Source organism: Malaya genurostris, chromosome 3 (assembly GCF_030247185.1).
Source record: "Malaya genurostris strain Urasoe2022 chromosome 3, Malgen_1.1, whole genome shotgun sequence".
Lineage (NCBI taxonomy): Eukaryota > Metazoa > Arthropoda > Insecta > Diptera > Culicidae > Malaya > Malaya genurostris.
In genome coordinates this window covers 155,787,730-155,801,071 of record NC_080572.1, presented here as the reverse complement: position 1 = coordinate 155,801,071, position 13,342 = coordinate 155,787,730, and the positions used below count along the sequence as shown (strand labels likewise).

Here is a 13,342-nt window from a genome sequence, read left to right as displayed (position 1 = left end):
CCCACTACCTGAGCTGGTTCTATCGGTGCGTGTTCCTGTTTTTCCTTTCTAAAAATAGACTCAAATCTGGGTTTTAATATTTTTCCAATAATAACGGTAACCCATAAAGTATTAAAATATTATTAGTTTGTTAGTGGCAGAGTTTTCATATATATGTATTTTTGTAATCCCCCATGAATTCTTTGGTATATAATATTTTAATTATTTGTTGTATCTTACTTTCATTGTGTTTTCGTAACTTTTACATGTCCATATTGTCGTATCTGTATTTTATTGACATTTTGATTTGAGTGCGTAATTTGCACTTAAGAAATCCTCAATTCATTCATATTATATGCATCTTTTATTTTTTTCATTCCGGGGTCGCGATGCCCTTGTCCCCACACACTTGATCACTCATACTAAGATCATTGCCTAAATGCATACATTATATAGAAATTATTTGCTGGCCAGCGTCGTTTTGATAGTCTGTTCGCTTGTGTCTTATCCTTTTCTTGTCGTATTCGTCATATCTCATCCCTATTTTATTAACTCTTTTTTCGAAGTATTCTTTTAGTGTTTTTTCAGTGTTAGTTTTATGTTATTTAATGCTGAACCATCTTATTTCACCGTAGAAATTCTCCTTATTTATAACATTATTTCCGTGTTCCATGCCATTCTGTTTACCTCTCTTGTGTAATGTACTTTTTTTTCTAAACGCATTGTAACTTTTCCCCAGTTCATTTTAATTTGTAGCATTATAGCTTCCTCCCAAGAACAAATTTTTCTCACCTCTATAATCTTCCTTTTGAATTTAACTTTTTTTTTCTTATGACCAGCACGGTATTGCTGTGTATGACATGATTCCCATGTTTATAATATATTTGAATTTTCTTGATTGGTTGCCTCATCTAGGATCATTAGAATCCCATATTTTCCCATAGTTTATTTCCACATTGTAATACTTCAACTATATGTTTGAGTTTCTTTAAGTATACCCTCTTATTTTTCTTCTTCATATGTTTTCCCCCCATTATATATCTTCTTTAACAATGTAACCTATTGCTTTATTGTTTCACCATATTTTTCATTCTTCGTTTGGTGTCCATTTGTTTTCATTGTGTTCGTTTCATTGCATAAGTAAAATTTTATTTCTTTTTGACCTCCTCTTATTACCCTCTTAATAGTTTTAATATCCTTCTGCTCGCATTCATGTTTTTTCCTCGTATTCGAATTGATTCATTTCGACTTTCATCTTACATATTTCGCTGATATTTTTTCCTTCTTGGTATATTTTTCATGTTAAAAAAAGTATTTTTTTTTCTTACGTTTTTTTTAAGTTTTAAGTTTTTTTTTTTTCGTTGAATTCCTATGTCAACGTATCATTAAATGATATTTGCTGTTAATTTATGTTATAACTGTATCCTAGTTTTCCTTATTTCAATTACTCTCAGGATTTCAGTTTCCCTTATATTCTTAATATTATTCCATTTCATTTAGTTTTCCGATGAAATTCTTAATACACTATGTTTATTTTCGTGTATCACTTTGTATACATGTTGAATCTTTTCATTACTTTTCTAATGTTTCTTGGATAATTTCTTAATTATCTCAATATTCTGTGATAAGATTCAGTTTCTCAATCCGTATACTTTTTCAATCGGTTATTGTGAACCTTTTCTAGTCTATTCCCATTCTTTATAGTTGTTGTTTGCTCACTAGGAAGAGCAACTACTTCATACGGTCCTCTCCAAAGTGATTGCAATTTTTGTCCTGCGCCTGTGGGATTGGCTTTTACTAACACTAGGTCTCCCCACATTGGTTGCCATTCGTTCGAGTTTTTATGATACAACTCCTTACGTTTGTCTTTGGACTTAATTAAATTTTCTCGTGCCTGATGATGCAATCGCTTGAATGATGATCGCATCTCATTTACGTAGTCTTCATAGTACATTCCATCATTGTTGTATTTGTAGACGGAGTTTGGGATGTTCGCCCGTCTTCCGTATAATAATTCAAACGGTGTATAACCCGTTGAGGAATTTACAGTGGTATTATATTCGAAACTGAAGAATGGGAGTAATTGATCCCATGTTTTCGGTTCGTTACCAACGTATTGTCTTAAATAGGTTTTCAGTTCCCTATTCGATCGTTCCACCAAGTTTGCTTGTGGATGATATGTACTCGTAGTAATTTTTTTAATTTTTAAAATTTTACATACATTTTTCATAAGAGAACTAACGAAGTTGGTTCCATTATCGGTTACCAATTCGGCGGGTGTTCCATATTTACAAATAAAATTATTCACGAAAGTTTGCGCAACCGTGGCACTCTCTTGATTTTCCATCGGTGCTACAATTAGATATCTAGTCAGATCGTCTTGCATCACAAGTCCGTATCTGTTCCCCCATTCTGACTCGGGTAATACCACTATGTCCATATACAATTTCTCGAACGGTTCGGACGATGTCGTGGTAATTCTCATTGGAATTTTGTTCGCTCGACCGATTTTGTTTTTCTGGCACGAGCTACATTGTTTAACATAATTTTCGATATCCTTCCGCATATTAGTCCAATGGAATAGTGGACTCATTCTTTTCAACATCCGTTTGCTTCCAACATGTCCACCTAGAGGAGCATCGTGGAATTCTCTCAATGTAGTTTCGCGTTCTTTTTCTGGCACCCACATCCTGTCTTTTTCCGGTGCATATAGGGTGAAAATTTTATCAAATTTCTCGGCAATAAATCTTAACACATTTGCCTCAGGAGTTTTCTGCATGTTTCGAAAAGAGATAATTTGCATGTTCTTTGCATTTTTCAGGTCTTCAGGGCAGTTAGTGAATGCATCTACTAACCCATCTATTAGAATTCTTGTATCGGTTATTGATCTACTCGAGCCATTTAGAACCAATCCCCATATTTTACGATCTGGGATTGAAAATACTCTTCCATTTAGGTAGTCTTTTAAACCGTGTGGTAAGTGTATCAGCTCGGCTAGTTCCTTATATGCTGATCTACTGTTTACTATTACGAAAGTACCATCAAAATCACTTTCGTTAGTTTTTTGTTTTGAAAATTTCAGCAGATCAAATTTGATGTCATTGTTATTTATGCATATTTCATATTCTTCGAAATGTGAGAGTACTCCCAAATATTCCTTTTCGTCCCATCCAAAATCGATATTTTCTAATTCGTCCATGTGCGGATTCCATTCTGTCTTTTGTTTATTTTTAAATAACGTAAACCTGCCTGATTCGTCTTTCAGTTGTTTTGGGGAAGTTTTTTTATTTTCCGCGTCTTTTCGCTTCGCCAGTTCATTTTTTTCTGCTTGCTGCTGTTGTTGACGCTTTTGCTGTCTAGTGACTATTGAAAAGGGTGTAAGGACTCGGCCTGTTCGGGCAGTCTGGATAAAAAGTCTGCCACAATATTGTCTTTGCCTTGTTTATAGCGAATGTCCATTTCCAACCCTTGAAGTTTCAGACGTAAACGCGTTAGCGTAGGCGAGGTTTCTTTCAAATGCCATATTGAAATTAGTGGTCTATGATCAGTGTATACAATAAATCGCTGATTATAAATAAAATGTTTGAAACGGTTCACTGCCCATACGATGGCTAACAACTCCTTTTCACTCGTATGGTACTTTCTTTCCGCACCTACTAGACCTCTGCTTGCATAAGAAATAGGCCTGTCGATCGATTTTTCATTCGAGAGTACTGCTCCAATAGCGTACTCGCTTGCATCTGTCGTGATCACGAACGTATCTTTATAGTTCGGTCTAACTAACAGTGTGTCAGAAGTTAAAAAATTTCGCAATTTCTCAAAAGATTTTTGACACTCTTCTGTCCAAGTAAACTTAACATTCTTTCGCAAGAGATCGTTCAATGGTTTACGTTTCTCTGCGATGTGAGGTATGAATTTTCCATAGAAATTTACCGTTCCCAAAAATGACCGAACACCTTTGACTGTTTTTGATGCCGCCATCTCTTTTATTGTTTTAATATTGTCCTCCATCGGACGAATTCCTTCTTTGTCAATTACATGTCCTAAATACTTTATTTCATTTTTCAAAATTTGGCATTTACCTGGCTCGACTTTTAGATTATGTCGGCGGAGAGCCTCTAAAACTTAGCGTAGGTTTTCATTGTGTTCTTCGATGGTAACACCGAAAACAATTATATCATCCAGATAGACGATTGCTTTAACCCCTTCTATCTCATAAAGTACCGTATTCATTAATCTTTGGAACGTCGACGGGCTGTTACGAAGGCCCATAGGCATTCTTGTGAATTCAAAGTGGCCTTTTGGAGTTGAAAACGCTGTCTTGGCCGCATCTTTCGAGTTAATTGGTACTTGGTAAAACCCTGATTTTAAATCCAAGGTAGAAAAATATCTACTGTTTCCAAGATGATCTAGAATCTCATCAATTAGTGGGATTGGGTATACAAATGGCTTCGTAACTAAATTTAAAGCCCTGAAGTCAACCACGATTCTGTATTTCTTGTTACCAAATTCATCGTCCTTCTTGGGAACACATAGGACTGGTGCATTCCACGGACTTTTGCTAGGCCTTATGATACCTTGTCTACGCATTTCTTCAATTTCTTCATTAATATGCTTCTTTGTAGCTTCTGGAAATCTGTATTGCCGTGTGTTGATAGGCACGTTTGACGTGGTCTCAATTTCGTGCACTGCCGCATCAGTGATAGTTAATTTATCCCCTTTCAGATAGAATACATCGCTATATGATGCCATAATCTTCTCTATATCCCTAAAATTTTCTCTTTTTAGATGATTCATATTTAGTGATTCTAATACCTTTTCCGTTCGGTCTCGACCAGTTATTTGACCGTATCTTTTATTTTCCGTAAGAATTACGTCTTGGTTTGAATCTAAGTCAAGGAAACACTTGTCTTCCTCGTCACACTCTCCGCCTATAAAATCTTTTTCTTCTTCATGAGTAATATTAGTCCCACAACGTGGAAGCATGCTATCTGAACGATCGTCGTTTTTATGTACATCATAGTTGTTCTGATACGATGCATTAATGTTATCATTTTTATTCACTTCATATTTATTATGCTTTGCTAAACTGCCTTCCAAGACTTCAGTATTGACGATAATTACCTCATTTTTGACACTCTTTGCATCAGTTTTAATATGTTTTTCGGTTGTCTTATTTCTACTTGGAGATTTTTTTATTTCAAAGTTATTGTTTACTTTAGTTTCACTGTTTGAAGACATCTTTAGCTACTCATTATTATCATTTACTTCGCTATTTCTGTTATTACTCATGCGGGCTAATATTTCAATGTTGTACTCATCCTTATCTGCAGGACACATCGCATAATGCTCAGTTGCATGTACCTTTTCTTTTCCTGTTACTGGTATATTTGCTACATTATTGTGCTCGTTTGGTACACTTAGGCATATGTACTCGAAATTCCGAGTGACATAAATTGTGTATATCTTTAAAAACTCTGCTCCAATGATTCCAGGAACACACAAATCCTTTACTATATAAAATCTAACTCTGTAATGAGTTTTTCCAATCACCAACGTGACTTTTACTGACCCAATAGTCTGTGATTGAGTTCCATCAAAGCCTGCAATGTATAAATTATCTTTATAGTTTATTTTCTCTGATCCTATTTTCGCGACAGTATCCCATCTCATTACGTTATAAAATGCTCTAGTATCGAGCAAATATTTAATTGTTTCGTTAGGCCTCTTTGCTGCAGCAACTTTTACAAATAACTGATTGTTTTTAGCACAATCTATTTTTAACATTTCGTGAGGCGGCATATCTTCTTGCCATTGCCCCGTATATTTTTTTGTCGTTTCTGTACACTGCGTACCCTGTGGACTAAGCTTGGTTTGATCATACGTTTGGTATTTTTCCTGTATTTTCACATTGTTATCTGCCTCGTATTTTGCGACTCTCTTCTTCTGTTTCTGATGAGCTTCATATGATTCTGTTTTTGGTTCAAAGGTGAGAGGTATTTTCCGTAAGCATATCCAACCTTGGTCATTGTGTATGCTAGTCACATACTTATTCATAAATGTCATTCCCAAAATGCCCCCTGGAGTCAAATTCTCCACTACGTCGAACTTCGTTTGGAAAATTCTTCCTGCGATGATGAAGTTTACTTCTACGGTACCTAATGTTTTTATAACAGTACCTGTTATCCCGGAATATTCTATGATTTCGTTATCATTATTTGTATATGCTCCCATGTACTCTGCATTTCGTCTACTTATCAAGTTGTCGATGCTCCAGTGTCTACCAGCAACCCCATCTCGTTATTTGGTTCGTTTGCCGATCTCAACAGCATCATAAATTCGTTGTCTTTCGTCTTATGTAATTTTACCCATATCCCTTCTTTGCGTTTTTTTGCTATCTTTTTCTTCAATGTGATTGTTCACATCACTCTTCATTATATTTCTATTCTTCCCGTATCGATCCCAATTTTGCTTTTGACGTGTTTGCTTGACTAAATTTGCATTCGGAGTCCTTGATGCTCCATATCTCATTTGATCAGGCATGTTTCTGGTCCTGATATTATGATCATATCTTCGAGATATTTTTCTGTTACTGTATGTCATGCAGTTTATCCATACTTTATTCGAATTGTTTTCGAAATGATTATTATAAAAATTGTTATCTTCGATTAAGCACCCGTTGTTGCGATAATATTCGTTGCGTAAGCTTCGGTTGTGTTTATGAGAATTTTCGATTTGCTCCCCTGGATAACATTTATATTTATTATTTGTCCAGAGTTTTGGTTTATCAATTGCATGGTAGGATAGCAGCCGATTTTCAATATTTGATAATAAGTAGCTGAACTCCGCCTCCTCTTTTAGGAATTTTATTAATTCTTGAAACTTAAGCTGTCTATGATTTTTGGCTAAATGTTTTAAACTTTCATTCGATAATCCTGCTATAAAATGAATCGTTAATCCTCTTTCTGCGAAGGATTTCTGTACTTTTTCTTGGCCTTGATTCCCTTGCTGAGTGTCAATATATTCCATTATTCGTAGCGCTCTTTCATCGTACTGTTCAAAAGGTTCTCCATATTGTTGTTCGAGAGTTTCGATCCTCATAAAAATCTCTTCTACTGTGATTTTCAAACCGAATACGTCTCTTAAATTCCTGAATATATCCTTTACTATGTCGGCTCTTATTCTATCCACCGTGTGCGCAAACCAAACTGTCTTTGTTAATTTCGCTACAAAGGTCGGCGGCATAGGCTTCAACAGCGCATCGTACCATACTCGTGGTTCAACATTATAGTTTACCGTACGCGACTCCAAGTCAATGTCGGTTTATTATTATTATAGTCATATACCGCTACCGTACTCTGTTTTTATTTCGGTTGCCAGACTTTTACCGGCAAATATGGCCGCGATTGTTTTTGGTGTGTTACCTAGCAACGCATTTTGCTATAGGCTCCGCCCATACGGGTTGGTTCTTCACCAAATTTGAATATCTACTTCGTGGCATACCCTCCTGGTGCCTAGCTCGCTCACTTGCTTTGTTATGTCAGACGGCTACCTTTGCTTATTTGCAAAATGATGCGTCAGATTACCGATTCCTTCGCTCATACGCGTTAGTTTCGAATGGTCACCTTGACCTTATGATCATTACGCCAGTGCTAACTGTTCAGCTGGTCGTGATATTCGTGTCTCTACAACGAAGGCAAAAAAAACTTCTTAGGCCTTCATGCTAGTATGGCCACTTTTGTAAGTATTATCGCGGTGTTGTTTTTTTTCTCTTCAACACATGCGCTCGTATTGACCGTGGTCAAAACGTAAACAAATCAACTGTGAGCGTAATCTATACGTCCGCAGTTTTCAGGGAAACTTGAACAAAATTATTGCTTGCCTAATGACTCAACAACGGAATGTATATAATATTGGTCATTGTGAGCGCGAGTTAAACAAATCAGAAAAATTTTCGCGCTATTGCCATCCTAATAGATTTACCTTGCATTTTGTTTTCTAATAATTTAGCGCTCACAATAAGTGGCAACATTCAAGTATGGCTAATTCCTTTTTAAACTTTACGTAATCAAAACCACAAAAAAAGTAAAATAATGGAGACTCACCATACTAATACTACTTCGCCCATCATCCTTAATTTCGAATTCCTACTCCGTAGTCCTGGCGTATCCTTGCTGAGCGTACCGCGCCTTTCTTCTTCACCCCCCCGCGGTCTGTACCGCTGTCACCACTTGCAATCCCCTCGGCCGAGCGGTGGCGGGAGAGTAATAACGAAGAGGATGTTTCTTTCAGTTCTATACGGAGTAACACTCTCCAATTCGGTTTCTCTTTTATGTCATTGTATTGATTCATCCATGTACTTGAGTTTAATATCACGAAATTCACCTTTTTTGAGTTTCAATTTTTTGTGCTTTTCACTTGACAGCTACTTATTTTCAATAGTGAAGGATTAGGCTGTTTTAGGAGTTCTTTCCCACAATCTAACAAAAAGTCACTAACGATTGTTAATAAGGCTAACACTTCACGCAGTCTCACTAAGCTCGGCATATCATTAGGTGTATGCACATATTAACGTATGTCCTAGTACAGTAAGAAAAACAAACACGTTTACACCATTTCACACCGACTTTGCATTAGAACTGGAACCTTTTACCTTTCACCGTAAATTCTGTGCAATTATGCTACAACCATAGTATGTTGAGCTATTTCTTTAATTTGACTCATAGTTCTATTGCATACTCCACGAGTTTGTAAATCTATTCACAACACTTCATGGTGATCTCGTCGAATATATGTCTCAACATTTACTTGTTTACATTAATAAAAGAAGTTAATCTTCAACACATACCTTTGTTGTCGTATATTATCAACACTACCCTGACACGAGCAATGGTTGTGTCTAACTATTGTTTTTTTTTGCATGTGAATATCAAACACTGCACATGAAACTGTTAAATCTTCACTCATCACAGCAATCTTTCACTCAATTCTTTAAAGGTCTTCAGAAATCTATTATATCCCATTTTAAACAATATTTCTTACTTGACTTTGAGGTCACTTGATTCTTTTAATGCCAATAGGGCGAAATTGAACCATAATACAAAATTATAATGCGAACCATTTGTGTAATTTCGACGAACTACCTCAAGCCTCACAACGCACACATATTCCTATGCATACTGTATCATACTCCGCTACTGAATTAGCTACTAACTTGTCTACGGGCCGACGCCCGAGACTAACGGATATTTTCCGCGCACTCTGAGACTGAACTGCCCTCTAACTCTTCCCAACTATGGGTTTTTAAGCTCCTAGCATTTTCTTTCGGGTGAAGCCCGAAGATTTTAGTACAAGCCGAGCTTGTGATTTCAAGTAGAAAGTTCATCCGACTTTCTCCCGAAGTTCTACCGAAAGCCGAAACCACTGTCGCTAGGCCAGAGGCAGTGTCCGTAAAAAAATATAACTTACAACATTGCTGCGCTGACTAATGCTCGGAACTGTCTATGGTTTTATAACAATAGCTTTTGTTTTACAACATTGCTGCGCTGATTAATGCGCGGAACTGTCTGTGGTTTTATAACAAAATTTCTTAAACATCGTTGCGATGACTAATGCTCGAAAATGTGCACGCTTCAATAACAAATTTTATACTTGAAGGTTGCAGCTACGCTGATATGAGAGTTTCCTTCACAATTTTCTACTTTTTCTACAATATTAGCAAATTCGAAGGAAAATTTGCTAAGGGCGCTGCACTTGCAACCCAAACGCAAAAGCAAACAACGATACTGAATTCTTTCCAGTTCAATGAAATGAATATTCGCAGCGGAGCGGAAACAGAAACATCTATATTCCATTACTGACAATATCGTCGTTATGTACAACCTCATCAGGTCTCCTGGGTGAGAACCCCACCAACTTCCGGTTATTGTACGAAGGAAATTGATTCTCTGTAGGCATTTTCTTTTCATATTCCTAATGTGGCATACCCAGACCTTTGGAGTCGAACCAGACCCGAGATATTTAAATGTAAAGCCCTGAGCCAACCCTTAGTTGAAGCTGTAGTTGTGATGGTTCTCGCTTCGTTAAAAATACAACCAGCTTAGTTTTCTCCGTAGAGAGCTCGATACCCATTTGAAGACCCCATGTTGACTAGTGGTCGAGGGTATCTTGTAATAGTCCTTGGAGATCGGCAGCTTTGGGTCCTATAATAGACACAACGCTGTCGTCGGCAAGTTGTCTTAGCGTGTATGATGTATTGATACATCCATGAATGTTGTTTACGTAAAAATTGTATAAAAGGGGGCTTAAGCATGAGTCCTGAAGAAGACCCATGTATCTGAATCGTTTTGTCGACAAATCACCATGCGCAAAATGTATGTGTTTCTTGGACAACAGATTATATAAAAAGGTGTTCAAAATTGGTGAAAGATTATGCTGATGCAGCTTCTCAGGAAGGATATTTATTGAAATTGAATCAAAAGCCCCTTGATGTCAAGGAAAACTGATGCCGTTTGTTCTTTATGAACAAATGTCATTTGAATTTCTGTCGAGAGCAGGTCATGTAAGTTGTTGGATAATGGATACAATTCTTTCGTTAAATAAATTGTTAGCGGGAGAGAGGAGAAAGAGAGAGAGTATCGATTGGTGCATCAATGCAAAAGAACGCGATTGAACCTATAGCGCATTACGCAAGGGAAAGAAATGTCGCATCGGCGGATAGTGTGGGAAGCTTTCTTTGCTCGCGGTGTGAAGCATATGTTGCAACACGGCCGGCTAGCATGGGAACTTAGTGTGAATGCTGGAATGTGGGAAAGTATTTCGTTTGGGTTAGTCGGGTCAATATTATCATGCTACACAGGTTAAAATTTTAGCGAATGAAAAGAAATGCAATAATAATAATTGCAACATCGAATATGATAACACTCATCATAGAGATAGTTCTTAATAATGACGCACGCGCAATCTAAAACACTCAAGACAGAAAATATTTGAGCTAGAGTTGTTGAACGAATTTTTCCTCGTATCTAGAATCTTTAATTCTGATCTTTACCATGATATAATTTCATTGATGTTTGGATTACTGGATTTTTACTGTCATTGCAATCGATCGTGTCTTGTACACAACCTTGCATGTTGGTTTACAGAAATAGACCTAAAGGAAAATATAGCTAGTTACATGTTTCTTTTGCATTAATACCTAAGTAACGTGGTGTTTCATATTTTCTATTTCAGGTTCATCGAAGATTTACGTGAACTGTAACTTCGACCAATCAATTGTTTTAATGAATCAAATGTGATATATAAGTAAACCAAAAGCTAATAGCCAATTGAAAATGATACGTTTATCACTTACATCCTCAGTATTTATTTTATTTGCGCAAATTATCTTTCGAAAGCATTTCGTGAGTAGTGGTTTCGAATCGTTTTATTATAAGTCTGACAATGAAAGTTACCGTGCACCAAAACATGAGGCATTATTGAGATCTCCGACAGCAGACAGGACTCTACCGGTGTTTCCTGATAATTCGAATACGGTTTATTTTATCATAGCATTACACGGTGGAGGAAAACTATGGAGTAGCATGCTGGCCAGAACTTTATTGGATATGGGAACTCCTTTTACCAATCCGCTAGGCCCTCCTTTAAAACCAATTATTCTTGATCTGCCTTCAAACGGAAGGTATGTTTTAGTTTAGAGACAAAAATGATATTATCTCATGTTGTTTTTATTTTAGATATACTTCGAAGATTCTCACCACCCTATGTGACCTTATTGATAGTGTTCCTTTGGCTGGGATGATTGTCGTTGGAGAAGGACAAGCTTCAAAAATGGTAGCACTAGCAGGCAGTTCAATGAAAATACCTGTTCTTTGGGCTAAGGGAGGTGTTGCCAGTTTTCAAGGGACAGCGAATGAGGTACACGATCACAGTTTTCCTACTTTAAAGAAAATTATCATTAAAACCATAGTTATTTATTGCATTAAATATCATATTACTAAAATGGAGTTGGAGAGGGAGAGGGTCATTTCGCTGAAAGTCGTTTCGCCAAAATCCATTTCACCAAAAGTCGTTGGCTGGAGTAGTTCATTTAACCGAAAAACGTTTCCCCGAAAGGACAATTTCGCCGAAATGGTAACTTCGAATATTTCACATTATAGATTAAAATACTACAAATTCTGGTTATTTATCAAAAACATTTATTTGTTTATGTGTCTCCTAGATAATGCATGTGGCCACTAGATAATTCAAAGCCGCCGATGTGATGCCAGCTGAGTTGGCCACCAATCCACCGTCGGATGTGGTGGCCTCTGGTATACAAACCTGTTAGACTAACTTTGAGTAAACCGTGCAAACGAGGCGGGACGAAAGGCGGTTCAGAAACTTCTTTTTAGCCAACTCGAAAGTGATTGTTGGTGTAAGCTTTAAGCTAGAAATGCAATGTTAATTTATGAGTTCATTCCTTTTCTACATATTAAGCTACTTACACTCTTCTTCGTGCACAATTTGTCGTACTGTAACAGTCCAATATTAGTTTTTTTAATTTTATCTGCAGTTCTTCCAACAATTCTAATTTTCAATCAGGAAAATACATTTTATCAAGACATTATTTCCTATGTCGTGTGTGACACTATTCTATATTTGACATTTCTGTTTGTACCGACATTTCAAATGGGCTTATCGCATCTCCTCTTTGCCATAGCATGATCGCTGATCTGTATTGTCAACAGGCCCCTGCCCGTATTTCTTGTAGTTTCTTCAGCTATACTAACATTATATCCAAGTACGTCCAAGGCAGCAACCACCGTGGTCGGTCGTTGACTAATTCCAGTTGAAGTGAAGATATCAGCTATACGTACTAAGTCATCTGCTCCATGGTACACTTGCAGAATTTTACCTCTACTCCAGCTATTCCTTATGTAAGGTACTGTAAGCGGTCCAACATCACTTCAGCGAGGTAACAACTTGCTTCACGACGTTTACAACTCGCTTCATGACGCTGTTTGAGAAAACGTGTGATGATCGCATCTATACTTTGGAGCTACTTTGGTCTTAGCAGCAACGAGGCTACATCTCACAGTTCCATCATCTACTATGCGGAAATACGCTACAGCAGCGTACGCTGATTCACTCGCATCAACGAAAATGTTCAGTTCGAGACTATTATATGCGTGCGATCCATATCCAGGAAAATAACAACGAGGAATTCTAACATTTTCAAGTTGACGTAGCAGTTGAACTAACAGGTGCCAACGAGGGAATATATCCGAGGAAATTTTCCATAAATAAGCAGAGCCGCTACGAGTTGTAATGGATCGAAGGCACTCATGACTAAACTCAACGCTTCTCGTTTAGTTGGAACCAT

General features: G+C 37.0%; 1 protein-coding gene across 11 annotated transcripts in view; it reads left to right on the top strand.

The window, feature by feature from the left end:
• The window catches only part of LOC131434603 (glutamate receptor ionotropic, NMDA 3A-like), a 646,413-nt gene that overhangs the window by 38,360 nt on the left and 594,711 nt on the right, over positions 1-13,342 (top strand). For 10 of the 11 annotated variants that reach the window (XM_058601472.1, XM_058601471.1, XM_058601470.1 and 7 more), the window contains 2 exons: positions 11,212-11,659; positions 11,715-11,895. The exons of the other annotated variant lie outside the window; for it this stretch is intronic. In XM_058601472.1, the coding sequence (XP_058457455.1) occupies positions 11,313-11,659; positions 11,715-11,895 (528 nt within the window). In that variant the 5' untranslated portion in view covers positions 11,212-11,312. The remainder of the gene's footprint in view (positions 1-11,211; positions 11,660-11,714; positions 11,896-13,342) is intronic. 11 annotated transcript variants of the gene reach the window in all.